The sequence below is a fragment of the Meriones unguiculatus genome, chromosome 7 (assembly GCF_030254825.1).
Source record: "Meriones unguiculatus strain TT.TT164.6M chromosome 7, Bangor_MerUng_6.1, whole genome shotgun sequence".
Lineage (NCBI taxonomy): Eukaryota > Metazoa > Chordata > Mammalia > Rodentia > Muridae > Meriones > Meriones unguiculatus.
In genome coordinates this window covers 5,676,509-5,701,901 of record NC_083355.1, presented here as the reverse complement: position 1 = coordinate 5,701,901, position 25,393 = coordinate 5,676,509, and the positions used below count along the sequence as shown (strand labels likewise).

Here is a 25,393-nt window from a genome sequence, read left to right as displayed (position 1 = left end):
TATGATGGTTGGATGAGACTGGAAATGGCTCATGAAACTAAAGTGCCTCAGTTGGTGTTTATTGAAGCTATGATGTGAGGGTGAGGGTCCATCACTCAGTAATCCTGTTGGTGACGAGAAATACATCTCCAGTAGGACTTCTCTCAGTGGTGGTACCTCCCATGATTCGGTACTCGGCGCTTACAACCCGCGTCTCGGTGCATGTGCCTGCTAGGTAGTCTCTGTCCTGAGCGCCACCACACTCCTTCCCTCTAGACTAAGTCTTCTCCTTTATCAACACACAAAAGGCAAAATGGTCATCCATCACTTACCCTATTATCTAGCCTCAAATTACACTCTGCCTCTGGTTCTAGCCCTCTATCCCGAGGCAGAGGTGTTGTCAGAAAGCTTAAGGTGTCCTCACAGGTTGAATGGCTTGGCATGTGGGAACTGACATGCCACTGGTTTCAGCTGGGGGTGGGCCTCTGCTTCGTCTTGCTTACGGGATAGCCCTGAGTACTTGAATTAATGTCTAGTTGCTCAGGACCAGGTGCTGGCTTTCAAATACTTAGCTCTGAGACATACCTGCCTCTTTGCTAGTGAAGATCATTGTCTCATTTTGTGGGTGTTAAAAGTTCAATTTTAAAACAAATCCTGCAAAGCAGCCTGCCCTCCCTTGGCCAAGACCCAGAAGGCTTTTCTTGAGTCAAGACGGTCCCATGCATTGTGAACGGGCTCTGGTGATGTGATGGCCATGGGTCTTGGTCTCAGTGCCCACTGGTGGGAAGTAGAGGACCAAGGGGAGTGTTGCCTTTTCCAAAGGTTGAAAGGTCAGAAAAAGTGCTTTTGAAGCAAAGAACTCTGGTACTTTCGGTGTCAACGCTGGTACAGCCAAAGGATGCCGGCGTTGTGCAAATCCCGCCAGAGCGCGGCTTCCAGGGACAGATCGTGGTTTGCGTAGAATATCAGTGGTTTCTTTTCTCGGTCGAAATAGTGGTCTGAGTATTTCTGGTAGTTGCTTGTGATGAATCCATAGGCACTGACCTGGGCAAGGACAGTCACAGCGTTTGTTTACTTGAAATAGTGTGCCGTCCCCAAACAGGTTCCCTTGTAGAGATGGAGGAAGCAGATACACACTTCAACATGGGCACTGTGCCCTTTGAACACATTCTCGAAGATGAGCCTTAAGCCCATCCAACAGAAGGGGAGGTTAGTAATTACAGATGCCCCTGTTCGGGCGGTGGGGCAGAGGTGGGTTTGCACCTGAGTGTGACTCAGACATCATCAAGTTCAAGGCTGGAGGCAATCACCCAGGACTACAGTGACTGCGCTTGAGAAAGACCTGCATTGGACTGGTGAAGTATACAGGGCCAGGGTGGTGGCTAACTGCCATCCCTCAAGCCTTTAGAGGGAATCACAGCCTGATTAAGGACTGAACCTAGGGTCTCATGCTTCCTTCATCTGCATTCCATACCGTGCCCTTGAAAACTGGGCCTCCCTCCGCCCCCTTTCACATCACCAGGCAGACCCTACTTTAACCACAGTTTGTTTTGTTTTGTTTTGTTTTGGGGAGGGGGCTGGAAGGCTGACCCATGCCAGCTCTAGGATGTCCCCAGCCAGTTCTGAGATTTTTGCTTTCAGAAAGCTGTTTGGCCAATTGCACCTTAAATACCACATACAAAAAGGGAAGCAGGGCAGGAGGATGTGGGAGCTGAAGCAAGGCTGACCCAGAACCGACCCTCCTGGATAACAAACAGGCTCTCCTGCCCCTGAGGATCTGGGGCTGAGTTCCGCTTGTCACTGGGCGGCTAGCCTTGGGCCACACTGAGTTCTGCTGACAGCCACGCTCTGCGGCCCTGGCTCCTCTAGGAGAAGACCGATTACCTACCTGGTCACAGGTGTGCAAGGCTGTCAGCAGCATGAGCGCTCCTGTGCTAGGCATATACATGTCTCCAAAGCGTGTGTTAATCATCTTGGATTTCAGAAATCTGGAAAGATATCAGAAACCGTTGAAACCTGAGAAGGGGCTAGTGAGAGCTCAGTTTGTAAAGCCTCGTCACACAAGCCTTATGACCCAGTTTGGCTCCCATGGGGTCATAACCCATGGGGTGGGAGGCAGACAGCTGAACCCCAGGTGCTCAAAGGTCAGCTAGCCCAGCCAACAGAACAAGCAACAAGACAGAGACTATAGGGTGACACAGTGGCTGTGCCCTAATCTCCATGTGTTCCTGTTTGCATGCAAACAAAGTGTTTGTTTGTTTGTTTGGTTGGTTAGTTTTTGGACACTTGGTTTCTCTGTCGGCTGCCCTGGGCCCACCTGCCTCTGCCCCCTGGAGTGCTGGGATTAAAGGTGTGGGCCACCCACACCCAGCCCTCCCCACAAATATTTAAATAAAGACCTGAGAAAGTGTTGAATGCCTGTTTGATGGTTGCAACTTTACTCCTCCCCCTCCCCCAGACTGGCAAAGTTCAGAAACTGGCCCTTCTTCTACTCTTTAGGGAAAATGCAGGTGTGAGGATTTTGGGATGAAATGGACACCTTATAGGGGTTGAGGTGCTCCCCTTTCTCCCATCTACAACTGCCATCTTTCACCCTGAGATCTTCAATGCTTGGGTACATATTGTTTCCTCTTTATTTAACCTGAGAGAGAAGTTTCTCTCCCCCACACAACCTGACCAGCAGGAATCACAGATGAGCAGGGAGCTCACTCAGATCCCAGCTCTGGGTTCACTGTTGTGACAGTGTCTGCAGGTCCTGACCTCAGACCTGGATTCAGGTCTAAGCTTCCCTGGGCAGGTCACACAGGCTCACAGGACTTGCACTGCCTCCATCCACTCACCGCTTTAACCACGTTCTGTTGGGATGTTGGCCTTTGTGGTGTGCCATGGGTGTCTCAGCTATAGGGTGCCTAGCACTGGGCATCACCACGGGACCTGGGCACTGAAGGATGTTTGGCAGCTCCTTGCCCTCTACCTACTAATGTTATGCCCCCCATTACAACCAAAATATGTGCTTGCAGAGCCAAATACCCACCCTATAGTCCCTCATTATTGCAAACTACTAACAGGAGGAAAGGGTTGGGAGGAGGGAGCACTGAGGGATGGTCAGGCTGACCACTCCCCTTGGTTCTCAGTGGCTTTTGATGGGCTGGGTTTTAGAGCTCAAAATGATGACAGTAGACTTTTAGCCCCCAACACCACTGTGTGCCTTCTGGCTTTGTGAAGGTTCCTTGGGTTCCGTTTCTTATTGTGTTGAACCACCTCATCACCTCCATTAAGGTAGTAAGAACAGTAAGTAAAATCACAGAAGCATTTAGTACACTTGGACACACGGCACTCAGTAGGGTGCTGTCCCGGTGTATAGTGAAGGAGGCCCATCAGGAAGGTACTCTAACCCGGGGGCCAGGTCTTTTCACCCCTTGAGAAAAATCTACCTCTCATCCATCAGGGCTACCTGGGCCCCGAACCCCTGAAAAAAGGGAAAGGAGGGGATGTGGGTCCTCCCGTCTCCCACCCCACCCCCATTCCCCATTACCTCTCTGTCAGGTAGCGGATGAAGTCTGGATGCAGGAGTTTGAATTTCCTGGCAGAGGTTTCTGGTCCGAAATAGATGTGAGGCCTAGGTCCCACGATAGAAGTGGACAGAGCGTCCAGCACCATCGTATTGAAAGGAGAGCGAAGGGAGGGTTAAGCGCCTGTGGTAGCGGTAGGGCCGGGGCTGGGAGTAGAAGCGGGAGAACGGGGTATAGAAGGTGGCTGGCAGCACCGACGGCACCACGTGCGGCTTCCCCTTCAGCAGGACCTCCGTCGGTGGAGTGTAGGAGAGGGAGGACGGCGGGATGAACAGGGACGGAGGGGTGGGGAAGGAGCAGTGCACCTGGGGAACGTGAGGGGGCGGTGGCAGGAGGGGGAAGTAGATGGAGTCAGGGGGCGGGGGTGGGGGCTGCCTGGTTTCCTGGGCCTGGCATGGAAAGGGGCAGGGAAAGCACCGATTGTAAGGAAGAGGTGCTGTAGGGGGCTGGAAATAGGGGGTCTCTTTCATGAAACGTGGCACATAGGGGGCAATGTAGGAGGGGATGGCCCGGGGCCCGATGTAGGAGGCCGAGTTGACAGGGCTGTGGGAAGGGGACTTGGAGGGTGTCAGGGAAGGGTTTCGAGAGAGGGATTTTAATCCAGTCTGGGAGGGAGATTTGGAGGCTGGAGGAGTAGGGACTTGAGTAGACCCTCGCGGCACATGTTGAATATGAGGACTTGGAGATTGGGAGGAAGCCCGGGAGGACGGCTGAGAGGGCACTGGGGTGGGGTTATGAGATGTTTGGCGGGTGGGAGTCCCCCCTCGGGTGGGGGAAGGGGAGGGGGAGGGGGCGGCGCCTCCAGAGCTCGGGAGGGGCTGCTGGTTGTTTGAATTGTCAGCGTGGTTAGACCGGGACTGGGATGGGGACTGGGTTGGGGATGGATTAGGGGTGTGGGAGGGGGAGCTCATTGGTGTTAGGGAGGCTTATGTCCACCCAAAGCCTCTGAGGCAGTTCCCCCCAAGAGCCCATTCCCAGCATGTCACAGAACCCACCCTCTCGGCTCTCATGACGCCAGGGAGCAATTGTTAGGTAATCAGGGTGGGGGTGGGGCACCCAGCCCAGCCTGGTGTCTATCATTTCACCCATAAAGAGCCCCCTACCCCGTAGCTGCTCCAAAGAGGGGGTCACATGTCCCAAGAGCCATGAGAGGGGTTTGGTCTTCTGGCCACAGTAGTAGCCTAGGTGTCTAAGGCACAACACACTGAGAAAGCTCAGGCTAGGGCAGAGTCCTGGGAAGGTCTCCTACCTGCCAGGCTCAGTGACAGGGACACTAAACCCAGCTCTTCATTTCCAGAGTGGTGTAGAAAATGGGCCAGCTGCCCTCACTCTCACCCTCCCACCCCTGCCTGCCTGTCCTCTAGCAGGACAGTTGGGACAGCAGCTTAGAGTTGAGGGGGCCAGGTCTTTTCACCCCTTGAGAAAAATCTACCTCTCATCCATCAGGGCTACCTGGGCCCCGAACCCCTGAAAAAATGGGAGCCCTGACAAATCTGCCCTTAGCTTTAACTTCAGGCTTGGCTATCTGAGCTTGGCCTCATTCCCTCTCCATTCACTAGACAGTGTTCTGTGAGTCCTGTGGCCCAACCCACCCAAGGGTTCTCAGAAATGGCAGCCATTGTCAGCCAGGTTACAATCCCCAGGGCTAAATTATACTGAATATTTAGAGATTAATGAATTTTGGAGAGAGAGTTTTCCCTTCATACAACTCACGCCATAGCCAGGGCTAACGGACCCTAAGCCAGCTGCTCTATCTAACCATGGATCCTAGGAACAAGGGGAGAGGCTCACTGTGCTCCCAGCCCCCAGAGGCTTACACTCCAGTCAGCGGCTCACCTGTCCCCTTGATCGGGACCTTCTGGAACACTCACACCCAGAATGGCAGATCTCAGCATCAGGTATTCTCGGACGCTTGAGGGGACGAGGATGTAGCGCAGGTCCTGTCAGGGTGGCAGACAGGGCTGCCTTCAGCTCCCGAGGAAACGGTCCCTCCACCTTATCTCACCACCCACGCTTGCGAGGGTTTCCTTACTAGGCTGCATCCCCCCTGGGAGGAACCTGGGCGGTTTCAGTGTAGGCTCACAGACCTCTGATAGCCCTCCCTGTAAGAGGTGAATGGCATGATCGCCCTTCCCTTGAGGATTGGCTGGACTTTTGTGACTAGTGCATAGGAGCTTCTTTGTGTTTGTGTTTTCTTTTTAACACAGTTTCAGCTGGGCATGGTGGCACTTGCCTGTAATTCCAGCACTCAGGGAGGCAGAGGTAGGTGGATCTCTGTGGGTTCCAGGCAAGTCTGGTCTACAAAGCAAGTCCAGGACAGCCAAGGCTACACATAGAAACTCTGTCTCAACAGAACAAGACAAATGAAAAAGAGAATGTCATGTAGTTTAGTCTAGTCTCCAAACTCCCAAGACAGCCAAGGAACTTCTGGTACCTCTGCCTTCTGAGCCTCCTGCTAGACTCTAAAACTAGAAACTAGATGGACTGGAGAGATAGCCCAGTGGTAAAGAACACTTGCTCTTCTTCAAGAAACCTGGATTTGGTTCTCAGCACCCACATGGTGGCTCATAACCACCCATAACACCAACACCCTCTCTGGCCTCTGTGAGCACCAAGCATGGACATGGTGCACAGACATACATGCAGGCAAAACCCACACAAAATCTTGCAGACTGGGCCATAAAAGGTGTGTGGCTTCCCTGCTCTCCCTGGATTGCTCTGTCTGGGGAAAGTGAATGAACACGCCATGAGGACTCCTGAGGGATCGCCAGAAGGGCCCAAGTGAACAAGACCATGGCCATCCTGACCCCAGCCCTACTCCTGCCCTCAGAAGACAGCAGCCCACCGCCTGAGCGATAAGCACTTGCTAAGCCACTCCCAAATTCCTGACACACTGACTTGATGAGATTAGATAAAGGCTTGCCATTGCAAGTGGGGTGACGGACTGCCACAGAGGCTCTATGGCCACATCTTGTTCTCTCGAGAACTGACAGCTTCCACAGTGGAGACTCAGCGCCTAGACACTATGCCGAGGACACTCCTGAATGTCCTGATCAGAGGCAGAAGCTTCTTAAAACATGGCCCATCCCCTTCTAGACCCATAGAATCCCTCACCCTGCCTGTGAGATCAAGGCAGAACGTGAGTGTGGAGGGAAGGGCCAGGGGAGAGGACACCAAGGACGTCTTCTCACTAGCTGTGACCCAGGCATGAGACTCAGTCTCTCTGAACCTCAGTTCAAGAGGTCACACATTATTCTCTGGGTGAGTAGTGTGAGGAAATGGAAACTTCTCCAGGGGGCCTAGATTTGGGTAATTCTATCTTAATGTCTTGGACACTTTCCCAAACATCTTGGCATTCCCCCCATCCCCCATCTCCCAAGACAGTCTCACTGTATACCTCTGGCTGACCAGAGGTATACAGCGCTCTGTAGACCAGGCTGGCCTCAAAGATCGGCCTGCCCCTGTCTCCCAAATGCTGGGACCAAAGGTGGTGTGTACCACCACCATGCCTGGTAACCTCTCAGTAGCCCTTAGCTCTGGCACCTGAAAACAGATATGATGATCCCACACGGAGCAACTGTGACACTTGCCATGCCCTGTAGCACTCTGGGAACAGAGGAGGTACCCAATATGCCCTTGCACTGTGCACAGATAAGGGAACTGGGGTAAGCACTTGAGGTTTGAACCTGGGGCCTTCTGCTGACTTGCTGCATGGAAGGACACTGGGCTTCAGTCTCCTCCCCAGTGAAGTGGGGTTCACAGGGTGCCCATCTATATTCAGTAACTATTAACCCTTCCCCTTCCATGCTTGAGAGGCAGCCCTGAGCCAACAGAAAGAATGGGGCAATGTTCAGCAGATCTGTCTTTTGCTCTAATGTCTGCCTCAGCTGGCCAAAATCTTTCTGTTTTGTCTCACTGAGACAGGGCCACTCTATATGTAGCCCTGGCTATTCCTGGAACTCACCATGTAGATCAGGATGGCCTCGAACTCACAGAGATCTGCCTGCCTCTGCCTTGCGAGTGCTGGGATTGAACGAGGGTGCCTTTGGCCAACTGGAAGGTAGCCAAGACCCTAATACTACCTATCTGTCCACTAGACTGAGAGTCTGTGAACCCCAAGGCCTTCCCCATGGAAGGGAGCCCCTAAAAAGACAGCACCCACTGTCAACCATCATGGTTCACCCCCTGCTGGCCTCACCTGCCCTTGTGGTACAGAGGTGAACCCCAGGTTGGAGTAGGAGATGAGAGAATTCTTCATGGTGTTCACGGTGAACCCGTAGAAGGAGATCTTGGTGCCCACGTCGCGTTCAAAGCCTTTGATCACTGCTCCATTGAGCCTGGCGCCGGCAGGAGCCTCTTAGCGTCTCTGTGGCAGCACCAGGCTGTCTGGCTAACTTCCATCCCCATGGCTCTGCCTCACTTGTCCCCATCCTTCTCATCTGTATCCTTCCCCCACCCATGAGAATATCTGTTTGGGGTCTAGCCTGAGCCTCACTTCTTGGGTCCTCAAGGGATGCTCTCTGAAGGGGTAATCCAGGCCTAGGGACCCTCCCAGGCTCCTCATCACTGGGCAGCTGCACTCTGTATTTAGCGTTGGCCCAGTCTTGGTCTCAGGCAGTGGTTCTCAGCCTTACTAACACTTCGACCCTTTAATACAACGCCTCATGCTGTGATGACACCCCCAGCCATAAAATTATTTTCATTGCTACTTCATAACTGCAATTTTGTTGCCCTGGCCTCAGGGCTAGCAGAATGCCAGCTGCCCACCCAGTTCCCTGGCCCCTGTCCTCATTACCTGAACACATAGTCATGGGCATCGATTTTCTGACCCTGACGGGACCCGTTCAGAATGCCTCCATTACCCACCACAGCACAGCGAATGCAGCTCAGAGGTCGTTCCCTGGAGGCACCAAACAGCCCTGCGCTCTCCGGATTGCTCAGAAGTCTCAGGGTAGAGACAATGGCTGTGGGTGCGGACAAGGGGGAGCCATGAGGATCTGGCTGTTGTCAGGCATTCCCCAGACTGTCTAGCTTGGGACCTATGTTATGCAGGCCATCCTAGGGTGGGGGAGAATGGGAGTATCGGGGTGGAGAGAAAAGGATAGGGGGAACTTAGGTGGCCTGAATATCTAGAAGAAATTATTCTCTAAGACTGGGTACACTCCAGAAGAAAAGAATTCAAGGCATGGGGTGAGTCTGACTGAGGTGGTGTGTGCCACAAATAGCCACGCTGGTGGTGTGGAAGGCCCTTAAACTTGTGATGTCAGACCACCATTAAATACTGGACATCTGCCATGCCAGGGCGAACCCAAAACAGTGAGAGGCACCGAGCGAGGAAATCTCAGCTTTGTCCTGGGTGCTCGGATGAAGGGGGAGAGAGAGTCAGGAGTCACAGAAGAGCCCCTGAGGGTCTCCACAGATGCTGTGGAGGCAGCCAGGGCTGGTACACAGTAGGGCCAACAGGGGAGAGGAGGGGCCAGCCGAGGCAGAAGGCAGGAGAGAGGCAGCGGGTAGCAGGTTACTTTGGCGGGAGAGCCCCTGCCATCCGTAGGGGGCGTTGTGCTGGCTCAGATTGTTCCAGAGCCCTTGGGTGAAGAGGCCTTCCCACAGCAGCACTGGAGTGGAGAGATCAAACAGGCACCGGAAACGGTTGTTCTTCTGAATGGCCAGGGGAAGTGGGTGTTGGCAAAGGCGGCTCTGGGAATGAGAAGGGGAGAGGGCTAAGCCCACAAGGTGGGGGTGAGGGGTGTGTCTCCCCTGGAGCCTACAGACCCCACAGAATTCAGAAGACTGAGCTTCCCTTACTCCTCTGGAAGGGGGCATCCCTGGAACCTTTGGCTGAGCCAGCCTGTGCTCCAGCAGCCTCACAAGATCAGGGACATTTCTGGATTGAGCCTGTCCAGCCCTTCCTTGCCCAGAGGCCATATGTCCGTGTTTCAGTGGCTGTGGTTTCACCTCCCGCTTGGGAAAACTTTGGGTACTTTGTAAGCAGTGAGTGGGGCCTGTGTCTTCCGTGGATTCAAGCCCAGGACTTAGAGTCTGTCAGCCTGACCCAATCCTACCTCCCAGCATCGGTTTCCACTGAGAACCTTAAAATGACCCTGTGATGTTTTGGACCTGATGTGCCTTTCAGGTAGCTTTATCTCCAGCTCATGGAGAGCATTTGGATCACGAGAGCTCTTCCCTTTATCAGTTAACCCTTAGGATGGATTCATAATTTAATGGCGTCCCAGCATGGTGATGCACACCTTTAATTCTAGCATTCCCGAGGCAGAGATAGCACGATCTCTGTGAGTTCAAGGCCAGCCTGGCCCAAATACAGAGTTCTAGGACAGCCAGGGCTACACAAAGAGACTCAAAACACCAAAACTACTACTTGTCAGTTCACAAGCCAAGGTACTAGCCAGCTCCTGGGTTGCCTACAACCTGATGTCATCACCTGCTGCCTGCAGCCAGCTGTGTGCCACAGGAGCTTGAACTGAGCACCAGATGAAAAGGGCCAACCAGGCTGGAGGGATGGCGCAGTGGTTAAGAGTACTGTCTGCTCCTCCTAAAATGAACCCGGGTTCAAGTCCCAGCAACCACATGGCAGCTCATAACTGTCTGTAACTCCAGTTTCAAAGGATCCGACACTTTCACACTAATGCACATGAAACAAAGAAAAAATATTAAAAAAAGAACCAACTGGTTACTGCACCACACTCTCTCTGCCTCAGTTTCTCTCCCCTGTGCCTGAGGCACCTCCCTTCCCTGTCTCTCACTCTCTCTGTCACTCTACCTCTGTACAAATCTCTTCATACCAGTTCTGTTGTGTGTGGCATTTTAAAATATATTATCACACTACTGCTATTGCTACCAGTACAAATTTGATTGCATTGATTGATTGATTGATTGATTGATTGAAAGAGGGTAGAAATGGTGCAATGAGCCTCGCTGGAGGAAGTTGGTCATTGCAACATGTTTTGTTTGTTTTTTTTTTTGGTGGGGGGGGGCTATACCTTGTCCCAGGGTGCCCTTGTGTTTTCTCACGCTGCTTACAGGCTGCCAGGATGTAAATGACTCTGTTTTACCATCTGCTGTCTCCCATGATGCCATGAAACCATGAGCCAACATAACTTCTCTTCCTTTGAAATTGTTTTCTCATGTGTTTGTCACAAAGCATCGACCTTGCTTGGAAATAAGGTGTTTGTGAATATCATCAGAATGAGGTCTTATGGGCTTAGGCTACCTTTAAACACAGCTAGCCCTAAATACCAGCCTTCTGATAATGGGACAATGTGAAAAACAGAGGCCATGAAGTAGATAGATGTGGAGGATGGGGTGATACCAAGCCAAGCTGAAAACAGAAGATGAGGGGGCTTCCTAGAGCTTCGGGGTAAATATGGCCCCTGATATGATGCTGGTCCTTTAGCATTCAGAACCAGTGGAGAGTGCATGTCTGTGTTTATGCCTGAGAGAGCAGCTGTCTCACAGACAGCCAGAGGCGTCAGATCCCCCGAGAGCTGCGGCTCTAGGAGGTTATGAGTGAGCTGCCTGATATGGGAGCTGCAGACCAAACTTGGGACCTTCACAAAAGCAGACCACGCTCTTAGCCCCAACCTCTGTCGTTTCGAGTCACCTAGTCGGTGCCCTGAATTCTGGGGGCCTCAGGAACAGGACTGCACTTAGGGCCCTTCTAGGACAGTGAGGTTGTTAGCAGGCCCCATTCCAATCTATTGCTTTCCCACAGTGCTGAGTCTCACACAGCCTTGGTGTGGGGGTGGGGTGGGGCTCTGTTACTTCTGAATAAGCTTCTTTGTCAAGCCGTTGATCAAAGGACAGAGAAGGAAATGGCTGTACAGTGGTTTCTGCTATCACGCAACATATGAGCATCCCACACTATGCAAAAATGATGCAATCCAAACCACAGGGCATGTGGGGAGATGGAGTGAGTGGGATAACACTCAAGAACGTTGTTGATGGTTCATTAAATCAAAGACAGATGCGGATGACATGCAGTCAGACAGCCAAGAAAAAATTTGACTTTGGCCTAAACTATGGCACCTCTCCTTGGAAAGACCGGAGGTTTGCTGGTGGACAATGGTGTCTGAAGAGTTAGCAGTCAGTAAGGGACAGCAAAACGGCAGAAAGAGGTTGGCTGCAATCAGACAGGAAGCTGTAAGAGCAGGTGTGAGTGGGTGAGCCCATGGTACAGGTAGTATGGACGTTTCTGTAGAGTCCTGCATGGTTCAGTTCAGTTGGATGCACCTGACTCTTCAATATTTCCTTAAGATAAATGAGGCATGTTCCAGGTCGGATGACATCTCTTTTGTTCTAAGCCATAAGCAAATCCCTCTTTCTGGTCCAAAGTGTGGGAATCCAACGGGCCTTGCTGCTTGTAGGACCACACTTCCATCAGTTACTCCCACAATCAAAGACTCTGGGTCTGCCTGCCCTCCTTTCTCTGGTCTCTGGGTATCTAATATGTTAAGATGGGATTCCCCCCACTATGGAACACCTGGCTACACGTGTGCCCAAAAGTCAGAGCAATGCCTGTTTTAAACCAGCTGGGATGATGTGCCAACTAGCCCCAAGGAGAAAACCTGTTGGAAACTTAAAAATGGCCTGACCCAAGCTCTCAAGATGTTTATAGCTCCTCCAGCTGTTAATCATGTGGCCACGACCTGTTCCACACCTCATCACCTACCCAGAACCACTTGTTCCATCTCTGAGTGACTAGGCTATCACTAAATTCTTGAACACAGGGATATCTCCGCCCCCTCCCCCCGAGTCCCTAAAACCTCACGAAACATGTCCAAGTCTGGTCTCTTAGGTACCAAAGTCAATGCTGAAGCCTGTATTAATACACAAAAGACACAAACTGCCCAGTTCAACCAGTATGAGGAGCTGGGGTGGCAGGGAAAGCTGCATACCACCCAGCGTGTGTCCAGGGCCGGGGTCAGATCAGGGCTCCCAGCCCAGTGGCACCGATTACTGCCGAGCTGGCCTGGGCAAGGCACTCACTGCTCCGTGCCTCAGTTTGCCCCTCTGGAATAGCTCTCTTTACCATTTACTTAAAATTCAAAAGCAAAGTGCTATCTAAGATTATGGACCAGAGTCTTAAAGGTCTAAGGCCCTCGAGGCAAACACGGGGCATTCCCCAGAGCTTGTGATTTCAGTGAGTAGGTGAACTGAGACTTATCAGAACTAGATTTTGGAGGAATAGAGCAAAGAAGCCATTCAACACAAAGATACACTTTTAAGGGGCCGAAGAGATGGCTGGATGGTTAAGAGAGCATATTGCTCTGTAGAGGACCCGGGTTCCATTCCCTGTACCCACATTGGGTGGCCCATACCCGTCTGTAATTCCACTTCTGGAGGATCCTATGCTTTTTAGGTACCTGCGCACACATGGCGCAGTACATGCACACAAGCAAACACATACATACTACTAATAATAAATATTAAAACAAATTATATTAACTTTAAAAAAAGAGACAATTTAAAGGTGCTGGAAAGATGTCTCAGTGATGAGAAGCACATACTACTCTTGCAGAAGACCTGAGTTCAATTCCCAGAACCCACAACTGCCTGTAATTCCAGCTCTGGGGGGTTCTACTGCCTGTATCCTCTGTGGTACCGGTACTCAAACACACACACACACACACACACACACACACACAAACACATACACACACATTCAGACACACAGTTCAAATAAGGACACAATCTTGAGGCTCCCAAGAACTTTCCAGCTGGCTACACCCTGGAGGCATTTATCTATCTACCATTTTCTGCTGGGATACAGGAAACGCTAGTGGCCAGATCTAAGATTCCTGGAGAGGATGGATGTTTTACCTCGATGCTGGTGGAGGTCCAAACAGATTAGACCCAGAAGCCTCAAGAATGTTTCTGTTTTCTTCTCTCCTCCTAGCTAGACCATGCTCAAAGCGCCCCAGAGCGGTGGACCACTGTACCTTTCTGTTTTCGGAATTCGATGCCTTGGGTTCAAAGAATGTTCGAGGTGACGTGACGCTCCTGGTGGGAAAGGCAGACATAAAGGGGGGTCCTACTAGCACTCAGAAGCTTCCAGGCTGGCTTCCTCAGCTCCGAGGCTGACAAAATGCCAGGGCCCCAGACGTTTAGTCCTCTGATCCTGATTCTGCACCCTCTTTAGATGTACAGATTCAGCTAGCATCATTACTCAGTCTGTAGCATTATTAGATGTACCAGGACTCAGTCACCTTCTGCCCGAAACCATGTCGCGTCTCTCAGCAACGGGCAGAAATGCGGAGCTTATAGGGGTGGTTAAAATATGAAAATATAAAACAGGAAAGATGGACAGTCCCTGGAACTGTGACTGCCTGAGAGGTCTCCTGCCAAAGCCCTAAGAGTTCAAGGCCACCCTCTACTACATAGGTTTGAAGCCAGGCTGGGGATGGTGACACAGAAGCAAACAGCGACAGCAGAAGCCTGAGGCACAGGAGGGTTTACATGCGGCCGTCTCTCGTCAGCTGTCCACTGAGTCTCGGTTTCAGGCTCTGCCCAACAGTACTTGGATCACCTGATTTGTTGGAAGGAGCCCAAGAGAACAGCTAACTTAGCCCACAGGAAGAGACCTTCTAAATGTCAGCCATTGTCCCTCAGGGAAAAAAGGAAGGGAGCTGGTGCCTCTTTATCAGTCTCTTCTAAAGCGAGGTGAGAGGTGCTCACCATTCCCAGGCACTACAAGGCCCCAGGACAGGGGGAAAGGATGGAGAAGGCCCATTCCAAGGGTGGTGGCCATGTCCCAGCAGCATCGGGGAGGCCAGGGGTGCGGAGAGCCTGTAGTTCTGCCTGGGAGGTCCTGAGCTCACTGGGCCAGTTCTGAGTTTGTAATCTGTGCGGCCCTTTTCCCCAGCTTTCCAGTAAGAACCCGAAGGGATGATCGTTTCCCCTCCTCCACTAGCCAGATGTCCAGCCCTATAATCCTGTAGCTCCTCCCTCCTCTGAGGAGCTGAGACCCTATGTACTCAGCCGGGGCTACCTGGAAGGAGCCTGGCAAGCATCTACACCCAGCCCGTCCTGAGGTTCTGATAGCCCCCAATCTCCCCTCTCCACCCCATCTCAGCCGATCCTGAGGTTCTGATAGCCCCCAAGCTCCACTCTCTCCACCCCATCCCCACCCTCTGGTAACTGTCAGGCAGTGGGCCTTGTGAACTCAAAGAGGAACTGTGGGCCCACAGACTTGGGGCAGTGACTGGAACAGGGTGAGGATAGATAATGGGGACTCTCCTGAATTTTGGCCCTCACCCCAAGCCTAATGGGACTTCCTCCCAGCTTCCTTGGGTTTGGTGACTTCACTGGTCACCCTCTCAGGAATCCACGGAATCCACCTTCTTCCTGTTACCCAGGCCTCTCTTAAAGGGAGTTAAGCACCCATACCCCTCTGTGAAGACTCTGAAGCCTGAGAAACAAGCACAAAACGTACATTTTTGTAAAACTAAAGGCATTCTTCAGGTGTGGTGGCACCTGCTATAATTCTAGCACTCTAGAGGCAGAGGCAGGGGCAGGAGGATTATGAGTTCAAGGCCATCCTCAGCTATTTAGCGTGTTCGAAGCTAGTTTGAGTTTTATGAGCTACTATCTCAAAACAAAGCAACAAAGTAAATGTAGATATACTCAGCTTAATTAAAACAAAACAAGACTGTCTAATGTGTGTATGTGTGTTGTGAATGCGTTCCTTTATCTGTGTGAAAGGGCAGGGGCAGTGCGGAGCACTCGTGGAGGTCATAGGGGGCATTGCAGCATCCAGGGCGGATGTAAGAACCTGATGATGGGGGAGGGGTTGTGAAACACTGTCTTCAGGGCATGACATGGCCATTGCAATCATGAACTCAAAAGAGCTGCAGTTAGCTGCCTGCCTCCTCTGTCAGCAGTCCCTGGTAGGCAGGGGCAGAGCTCTTGGAACCCTCCTCTCCCTTCGGGAAGGATTACTGAACGGATGGATTCTGGGGATGGGAAGGCCGTGGCTATTGTCATCAGTTGTGTGCCCACTGGTGAGCCCACCAGGCTCCAAAGGACAGTTCCACACTCATGCTCACACAGACCCTGGGTTAAACTCAGGAGTTTATGAAACAAAGCAAAAAGGCAAGGGGCCTCACTAGAGGGTTCGGAGAAAGGGCTGCTGGTGGGACTGGGCCGGAGACAAGAGAGGGTGGAGGGTGGGGTGAAAGTCATTAGAATCTATCATATACAAGTATGGAATTTTCTGTCTTTCTTTCTTTTCTTCCCCCCTTGGTTATTCGAGACAGGGTTTCTCTGTGTAGCCCTGGCTGTCCTGGAACTCACTCTAGACAAAGCTGGCCTGGAACTCAGAGATCCCCTACCTCTGCCTCCAAAGAGCTGGGATTAAAGGCATGCACCACCACTGCCCAGATGACATACAGAATTTTCAAAGAATAAATTTAATTTAAAAATATTGGCTATAAAAAGTAACTTAAAAAAAAATTCGCAGGCAGGAGAATCTTTTGGAATCAGAGAGTCTTGTGGCGAGATGACCAGGTCCCCCTAAGGTGCAATAGGGACCCCCTGGGCTCTGCAGGCCCAACCACTCTCCCGCCTGGCTATCTCTTGGCGCCGGTCACAGGAAGGATGCTCAGCTTCCGGCTATTCTCAGAAAGCCACCTGCCCTGCTGGGCTACCTACCCACCTTCTACAGCCAGGCTAAGTTCTAACATACCTCTTCTCCCCCATGGTCTGGTTTGACTGCAGCAAATGCCAACAAAACAAGGAAAAGGACAGGCTCTTGGTTCATACCAGATTTTGTCAGGTTTTTGTTGTTGTTGTTTTACATTTAGTATTGGGGACGGAACCCCAAGACTTCACGCATGAAAGGCAAACACTCTACCAACCGAGCTACACGCCCAGCCAAGTGTCAGACTTTGTGAGGAAGAGAGGGTTCCTGAGAGAGGAAAAGCTTTGGCCACACTGCACTGGGGAGGGACCTCTAGGCCTTCGACCCTACACAGAGAGTTACCATCACCTAGGAACTGCTGAGAGCTGGAGAGTGGGTCCTCCACAGCAAAGAGCCCACCAACGGCTTATCCAAACCAAACGGCCAGCCCCAAAACATACATACAAGGAACATGATACAGACTGAGCAGGCTCTGTTTAGAAATGTAAATGTCTCTCTGTGTGTGTGTGTATATATATGTATATATAATGTAACAACAATTAAGAAAAAAGAGGTAGGTCAGCAATTTAAAAAAGCAAAGAGGAACATATGGAAGATTTTAGAGGGAGGAAAGGGAAGGAGAAATGATGTAATTATATTATGATCTCAAAAATAAAAGAAATAATAAAAATATTTTTTAAAAAGGAAGAGCTTAGTCGGGCACTTCAGATGCAGGTCTTTAATCCCAGCTCTCCGGAGGCAGAGGCAGGGGGATCTCTGTGAGTTTGAGGCCAGCCTGATTTACAAAGAGAGTTCCAGGACAGCCAGCTCTACACAGAGAAACCCTGTGGAGAGAGAGCGAGAGAGCAAGAGAGAGAGAGAGAGAGAGAGAGAGAGAGAGAGGGAGGGAGGGAGGAAGTGCTTTGTTGAGGTGTAATCTAGGTGAAGACATGTTAAACTCACTGCAGGCTGTTGCCAGCTAAGGGGACTGGACTCAATTGTTTGCAGGCAACTTTCATGTTACTTTTGCAAATGAGGTGTGTCCTTTAGCTAGACACTAGATACCCATTTTTTTTGCAGAAGCAAAAGCTAGCTAGGAGGAGAAAGGGTAGTTGCTGAGGTCTCTGAAAGTTGCTGTATGGGCTCTTCTGGCCCCCTCCAGGCCCAGATCTTGCTATAGCTTGGCTTACCTCCCTGAAACAAAGCTAAACCCTCTGGAGGCTCCTTCAGTAGGTGGAAGCCTCAAATAGGCCCTGAATTGGCGTCTGTGCAGGTGCACACAGAGCTCACCTTTCTCAAGAGCAGGCCCAGATGAAGCTTATCAAATTAACCACTTAAACAAATAATAGACCCAAATAAAAGGGAGCCAGATGTAGGTAGGCCTGAGTGCAGAGCCCAGAGTGAGCGGAGCAGAGGACTGGTCACCTCCTGCCTGAAGAGTAGAAGAAAGTTGAAAAGCAGGGAACTTGGGTCCCTACCCCAAAAGGAGATCCGGTAAAAGTGGCAACAGGGAGCTTCCAATTAGGCCTGGATAAAATTGATCAAAGACATCAGGGTCGCCAGTGTGCTCCAGGGACAGGGATGTGGCGTGGTGGTGGGACACGCAAATGCAGGTACTCGCGGCAGAATGAGATTAAAAAGTGCGTCCCTGCGACGCCAGGGCGTCCGCGGGCAGCGGGAGAGCTGCGTGCGTGCGCCCTCCCCGCGCCTTGGGCGCAGCACCCCGCAGCGCTTACCTGGCGGGGGCCCAGGTCTTCCGGGACCGCTGCCCCGCCGAGGAGTACAGCAGGAGGAGGATCCCGGAGCCGGTGGCAACCAACAGCAACATCCGGAAGAGCCAGCGGCGCGGGAGGTCCATGCGAGCCCGCCCGGGGTGCGCCCCGTCTGCCGCCCTGCACTCTGAGCTCCTGGGCGGAGAGGCCGGTCCCTCTGGGGCGCGCGCAGGCTGCCGCCCTGCCCTGCCCCGCCCTGCCCACCGCGAGCCGCCGCGGCGCCTCCGACTCCTGCAGCCGCCCCTGTGTCCCCGCCAGCTCCGAGGCCGCTGCAGCTCCAGAGACTGAGCGTCTGTCGGGCCGTCCCCCGAAAAGCCGATGTGCAGCTACTAATGGCTGCTGCCGCGGGCGCCGTTTCGGGGCTGTCCCCCCCCCGGGATCTTCGATGGCCGTCACACCGGACGCCGCTCTCCAGCGAGAGCCACACCCCGGACGCACCTATTCCGGAGTTGGACAGGGATGTTCAGTTCGCACCGTCCAGGGCTAGCATGTGCGGTGAAGGCCGGGAAGGGCGCTGAGAGACGAGGTCGCCTGCTGCGCTGGCTGAGTACTGTGCGCTTAGGGACGCCCACCCCAGGTTTCTGGAAGTCAGAAGCCGGTGGATGGCAGCTGGGAAGCAACCTGGCCGGCTCCCCTCACTAGGACCATGGGTTTGATGGGGCAGGCCTAGTTTCCTTCGGAAGGATTGAAGGAAGGCCCGTAGCTCAGATTTGGTGTTCGAGGTGGAGGGGTCAGGTAGGGGCCGGCTGCGGTGGGGTGCCCTGTGGAGCATAGGCTGTCCTCCCTTTATTTGGTGACTACCCGTTGAGATGGAGGGCGTCATGTAGGGAGCCCCGTCTTCTTCAACTTTCCACCCACAGTTCCTCCCTTCCTGGGGATGCTCTCCTCCTCTGTGGGAGACCTCCATTGGTGTTAATGGTCCAGGTCCACCATTTTCAGCATCCCACAGCGACTCTTCTCCAGACCAAAGTGTCCTGTCCATCCCCTAGGCGCCTTGCTCCCCCCACCAGTCTCTCCCAACACCTCAGGTTTCTCAGGAGCTTCCTTTACTCTCTAACTTGGGTCCTCGGGTCATAATCTGTGCTACTGTCTCTTCAGCTGCTGTTCTGCTGTCCAGTGGCCCTAGAACATCACACTAAGTCTTCTCTTTCTTCTGACAGTCTTTTGAGAAAGGAAGGTCACCAAGCGTGAGCGTCGGGCCTGGGGTTGTACTTCAAGTCCATGCTTGCTCAACATCTAAATGAAGCCCTGTGTAGTTCAGTCCCCAGCACTGCATAAATTAGCTGTGGGGATACACACCTTTACTCTTGGCGGGAAAGACTAGAGGATTAGAAATTCGATGTCCTTGCCTACTCAGAGAGTTCAAGGCCAGCCTGATGGCTACTGTTAGCTGTCAGCCGGATACAATGGGAAGAGAGTTGCAAGTGGAGATTGTCTAGTTCAGGTTGGCGTTTTCCTTTTCTTTTCTCAATTGGGGCAAAGCCTCCTCATAGAGCCCTGGCTTGCTTGTACTTGTGCAGGCCAGCCTGACCTTGATGAGGCGTGCCGCAGTTCAGGCTCTTCACTGTGCATATGACTACTGCCTTCAGGTTCCTCGGCTTCCCTGGATTGGAAGCAAGGTGAATGAACAGTTTCTTCCTTGACATTACTCTTGTCAGGGTACTTTATTATAGCAAAGACATGAAACTAAGATACCCTGTGTCAAAAACAAGCCAATAAAGACCAAAAAAGACTGATGTGGTGGTGCACACTTTTGATCTCAGTGCTGGAAGGCAGAGGCAGGCAGCTCTCTGTGAGTTTGAGGCCAGCTTGGTCTGTATAGGGAGTTCCAGGACAGCCAGGACTATTCAGATAGACCCTGTCTCAAAAACAAAATTACAAAACTGTTTGAACTTGCATGCCCCTAACTACTGTCAGAACTAGGAAGACCCTGAGGAGTTTCCCTCTTATCTGCTGACAGTTTAGCCTGGCACAGATTCAAGACTCTTGCCAGGAAGACACAAACTCCTGGGTCAGACAGTGTCATTTTGACCAAGTGAGCAACACTGGCCTCATGCTGGGCAGCTTCTCATCCGGCAAGCTCACAGGGATTAGGCAGAGATGTGAAGATGAGTGCAGGACAGCCAAAGCACTCTACAGAAGGAAGCAGACTGTTGAATTGATGGGACGGCTGCATTTGCCAGACAGACATCGCTTTATTATCTTCTCCTCTCAATAGGACAAGATGCGCCCCCTGCTTCAGAGGAAGGCCCCACCTTTATCTTCTGTGGTTGTTTACTTGACAAGACAGTTTGGAACAGAAGGGTGAACGCATCTGTCCTCAAAGGTGCTGACTAAGGGTTAACAATTGTCTTCCCACACGTTCCTGCCCACGCCTGTGGCCTGTGTTTCTCCAGGCTCTGAAATCCAGCCTCCTCCCTGCATGCTCTCCCACTATTCAGGCCTGTCTTTAGCACCCTATCCCAGTGGAGTCCTGATCCCCGTTTATAAGCACTGCCCACAGGCTGCTGCGGCGGCTCAGTGAGTAAAGGGGCGTGCTGCCAAGTTTCACAACCTCAGTTCCATACCTGTGGCCTGCAGAGAGGAAGGAGAGAAAGAGCACTCTAGTCACCGCACGCATGTAGACACACACACATGCACACGTGTGCACTCATACACTAAATGTGATGATAATGATAATAGTGACGATAATGATGACACTGTGTCCTAGGAGGTAAAAAGCCAAACAATGCGTGCTGTTGAGCTGGCTCTTGTTAGCGACCCCCTTTCAGTTTCATCCCAGTCTGTTCTGTGTCCTCCTGTCATGGAAGCTGTCTCCCGTGGCTGTAGTGCCACCCAGACTGTATCACTGTTCCTAGTGGGACACAAAATCTCTGGGTCCCATCCAGACACACCTGCTTCTGAATTTTAGCTCTGAGCCTCTCATAATATCTGCTTGGAATTTTTTTTTTCCCTTGTGATTTTAACAGCCAGCGCCTTGGTGGCCACTGAGGCTGTGTCCAGCCCTGTTCTGCCACTGCTCGGCTTCAAAGGAGGCACCTTGGGGACCCGAGGTCCTGCTGCTGCTGCTGCTTTGGTTTTTGAGGAGTTTCCCTGGGCAGCCCTGGGACAGCCTTGGCTGTTCTGGAACTCACTCTGTACTCCAGGTTAGCCTTGAACTCAGAGATCTGCCTGCCTTTACCTCCTAAGTGCTTGGATTAAAGGTGTGTGCCACCAGAACTCTTTATTATTATTATTATTATTATTATTATTATTATTATTATTTTGGTTTTTTGAGACAGGGTTTCTCTGTTTAGGCTTGGCTATCCTGGACTTGCTTTGTAGACCAGGCTGGCTTTGAACTCCGCCTGCCTCTGCCTCCCTGAGTGCTGGAATTACAGGTGTGCACCACTGCATCTGGTTGAGTTTTGGTTTTTCAAACCACAGCCAATTTACAATTTTTTTAAAAGGTATTTTGATTACAAATTTAAAAAGAATCAATTGAGAATCAATTGAAGTGATCAGTGAATGAAGGCAAATGGCACCATAGCCATAGAATGGAATATTATGCAGCCTTACAAGGAAAGTCTGGGGCTAGAGAGATGCTCAGAGGCTAGAGTATGCATTGCTTTTCCAGAAGACCTTAGTTCCCATCACCCACATGGGGCAGCTCAAAGGTGCCTGTTAATGCAGCTACAGAGCCCACATACTCGCATGCACATACCCACACACAGATGCCCATACTCAAACATAAATCTTTTTTTGTTTGTTTGTTTGTTTTTGTTTTTTCCAGCCTGGCCTTGAACTCAGAGATTGGTCTGCTTCTGTCTCCCTAGGGCTGGGATTAAAGGCATGTGCCACCTATGCCTGACTTAAAAAACACATCCTCAAGAATAAAACATGGGGTGCTGAAGAAATGGCTCAATACGTGCTGCTCTTGCAGAAGACTGAGGTTCTGTCCCCAGAACCCACACCAGGCAGCTCATAATATACTGTAGCTCCAGTTCCAGAGGCTCGGACACCTTCTTTTAGCCCCAGAGGGCACTGCATGAATGCAATGCCCATGCAACGAAGCAGACACATGCAACATACACATAAATAAAAACTGCACACACACACACCCGAGCACACGTGCTCAAGGAAAGCCTGACTCTACAATACGGATGACACTGGGTTAAGAGAAATAAGCCAGTCACAAAGAGCTCATCACTGTGTGGAAGATATACTAGATTTATGTTCTGTGTATTTTGCCACATTTTTTTTTTCAAATGTGTGCGAGTGGAGCTGGTGTGATGGCTTAGAGATTAAGAGCACTGGCTGCTCTTGCAGAGGATCTGAGTTTGATTCCCAGCACCCTCATGGCAGTTAATAATCCAGTTCCAGGGGACCCAGTGTGCTCTGCTGGCCTCTGGGCACTGCATGCATGTGGTGCACAGATCGGCGCAGTCAGTCAAAACACTGGTACACATACGGCAAAAAATAAAGCCTCAGAAATATAAAAATAAACAAAACGTGTTATGTGAAAAAAAGACAGAGAATTGATGTCCCCAGGGCTTCAGGCCTGTTTGTCCCAAGTATCAACCAGTTTCCAACAAGACAGTTTAAACGCTAAGGACTTGCCTTACAGGGTTTTGACTTCTTTAAATATTTATTATTTCGTGTATGTGAGCATTTTGCCTGCGTGTACATCCATGCAGCCTATGCATGCCTGGGGCTGATGAGGAGTGAGAAGGAGGGGTCAGACTGCCGGGAACTGTCCTGACTGCTGGCTGTGAGCCTCCGTGTGGGCACTGAACTCAGTTCCCTGCAGGAGCAACAGGTGCTCTTAACTAAGCCATCTCTCCTGCCCTCTTAAAGCATTTAAATCAAACTTCTGCTCACAAAAATTCTTAGGAAGAAGCTGCAGCTTTGAACGAAACTTCTGCAAGTCTAGTTAACTGACTGGATTTTGGAGATTTGGAATGTTACAGGATCAGAGCCAGACTATCTTGGGTAGAGGCACACCGACACTGAGATATGTCCAGCCATGTCCCGGCCTTACTGCCTAGCATAACTGCGGACATTTGTTTTTTAAGTCTCCGTTTCGATCATAAAGGTGATCAGGCAGGCAGAGCCTGAGAACTTGGATAGCCTTTACTTACAATTTGATACTTGTTGAATGTTCTGCTTGAACTAATGATATATATTCTACTTAAACAAAACCACAATACCCTGCTGTGTTTCTTTCTCCTGGGTCCGTGGGGACCAGGAAAGTCCCCAAGCTGCTTCCCTTCCCGTGTCCTAGCCAATCAGTTTAAAATGCTTTGCTGACTTCCCCTTGCTTCCTACACCTGGTTATCTGGTTATGGGTTTTCTTATAAAAAGCCTGCCTTAGAAACAGACCAGCGTTAGAGTTTGGTCAGTCTTTGTTCAGTGTTCAATAAGCTTTCATCATTCTGAGTCTGGTGTCCGAGTGGTCAGTGTGGGCTAGCCTTGATCCCCAACACTTGGACCAATTTTAGTTTTGTCCTGTCCCCCACCTTCACTGTCACCCCTAGCGCGCTCCTGAAACTGGCCTTCTGACTTAGAACTTCCCTATGTCTAACATAATGTCTTTGTGACCATTAAGTAAATCATTTGGAATGTATAAACAAAACCTCTGTCTCCCGTTTACAGCCGGCTAAGATAGTGTGTGAGTCCTCCGCTTTGCTGTGGCCGCCCGCTGATGACCTGATGTCTCCACCGATGCCTTTGAAAGCACCTTGATTGGGGACTTGCTTTGTTCTGTTACTACAAAAACTTCATGAAACTGCCTCCACGTTAAAACACCGATTTTGGGGTGCCAAATGTTCCTGGGCCAATGTCACTCATACTTGACTCCAAAACAAACTCTTTTATCCCCTTGAGACAGCTGCCTGGTCACGCGCAGCAGCGCTCCTAACTACGGTATGTGTGGTTAGCCCTCACCCGCTTTCCCCACGGGGACATCTTGAGAAACCACAACGTGTACTCCAAGAAGATAAAGACCGTTTCCTGGCTACCAGCACACCCCATGTTGCCCTTTTACAGCCACGCCCTCCTTCCTTTGTCCTGTCCCCACCTCCCACCTCCACTTCCAGCTACCACGAATCTTTGTTTCTATAATTCTGTCGTTTCAAGAATGCATCCATTCACCAGCTTTTAAAAACCTTGAGGAATCACTTTACTTATTTTGTGGAGGTCAGAGGACAACTTGGAGGAGCCCTTTTCTCTCCTTCCACCATGTGAGCCCCGAGGGTGGGACCAGGGGCCTTTCCTTGCTGAGCCATCTCATTGTCCTCTCATTCAATATTTGTGACCCTCCCTCCCTCCTTAGTATCGTTCTGTGGAGACTTGTTTAAGTTATATGCACCAACAGCACATTTTTATTGGGAAGTGTTTTTTCTTTGTTATTTTTAGTTGAGAGTTTTATTGTTGCTTCTGTAGGGACGGGGGCCTCAGAGTATTCAGGGATGACCTTGAACTTCTGGGCTAGTCTTGATCCCCAACACTTGGACCAATTTTAGTTTTGTCCTGTCCCCCACCTTCACTGTCACCCCTAGCGAGCTCCTGAAACTGGCCTTCTGACTTAGAACTTCCCTATGTCTAACATAATGTCTTTGTGACCATTAAGTAAATCATTTGGAATGTATAAACAAAACCTCTGTCTCCCATTTACAGCCGGCTAAGATAGTGTGTGAGGCCTCCGCTTTGCTGTGGACACAAAGCGCCCACACCTGGGTTCTGTGGTGCTGGGGACCCAGCCCTCCCTGCGTGCTGGGCAGCACTCTTCCGGCTGACTTGCATCCTTGGCCCTGCTGTGGCTTTTTCACGCCCTGTGATTCTTGCGAGTAGCTAATGGCACGGAACGGAACGCTGTTCCCTGTGTCTGCTTCCCATCTCTTTATCTTCCGTGGGGAACTACTTCTTGTGAAGGTTCTGAGGCCGTCTCTTTCTTCTTGTGTTGAGTTCTGCACGCATTCTGTACACCAGCAGTCTGATGAATTGTCAGATGTGTGGATGGCCATTATATTCTCCCTGTCTGTGACTTGACTTTCTGTTCTTCTAGCAAACCCTTTCCAGAATAAAATAAAATCCATGTTGCCAATTTTTCTTGTATAGATTTTATTTAGGGATCAAGTCTAAAACTCTCTGGTTAGTCTTGGGTCTCAGATAATTTCTACTTTTTTCCTTCTTGTTTTTTTTTTAATGTCATTTTATTACGTGTGAATGCAGTTGCGTGCACATGCCACAATGTGGCTATGGAAACCAGAGGACAACTTGCAGGGTCAGTGTTGGCCTCCCTGCTCAGATGGAAGCGTATCCTGGAGCCTGGAAGCCCAGGAACCACACAGCTCTGTGTGAGATGTATCCCAAGGGAAGGGTATTCTGAGAACACAGGAGACCAGGAACCACACAGCTCTGAGAGGAGGCCTCCTCAGCAGAGGTGTTGCAGCTTC

The 25,393-nt window shown here is 51.0% G+C and overlaps 2 protein-coding genes and 1 long non-coding RNA gene across 3 annotated transcripts; 1 reads left to right on the top strand and 2 right to left on the bottom strand.

Annotated features, from left to right (window-relative positions):
* Window positions 1-38: 38 nt before the first annotated feature.
* St6galnac2 (ST6 N-acetylgalactosaminide alpha-2,6-sialyltransferase 2) lies at window positions 39-18,159 on the bottom strand. Its single transcript, XM_021663797.2, has 9 exons — window positions 17,922-18,159; window positions 13,508-13,568; window positions 9,074-9,248; window positions 8,347-8,515; window positions 7,750-7,888; window positions 5,388-5,491; window positions 3,515-3,598; window positions 1,868-1,967; window positions 39-1,023 (listed from the first exon to the last, which is right to left on the bottom strand). Exons 1-9 carry the CDS (start codon window positions 18,041-18,043, stop codon window positions 856-858), a joined length of 1,122 nt encoding a protein of 373 aa, XP_021519472.1. The 5' UTR covers window positions 18,044-18,159; the 3' UTR covers window positions 39-855.
* On the bottom strand, window positions 3,599-5,381 carry LOC132655090 (putative uncharacterized protein DDB_G0290521). Its single transcript, XM_060386338.1, has one exon. It carries the CDS (start codon window positions 4,460-4,462, stop codon window positions 3,599-3,601), a length of 864 nt encoding a protein of 287 aa, XP_060242321.1. The 5' UTR covers window positions 4,463-5,381.
* LOC132655091 (uncharacterized) lies at window positions 18,155-25,043 on the top strand. Its single transcript, XR_009592720.1, has 3 exons — window positions 18,155-19,576; window positions 20,176-20,283; window positions 23,592-25,043. It is a non-coding gene; the product is annotated as an uncharacterized LOC132655091 (long non-coding RNA).
* Window positions 25,044-25,393: the final 350 nt, after the last annotated feature.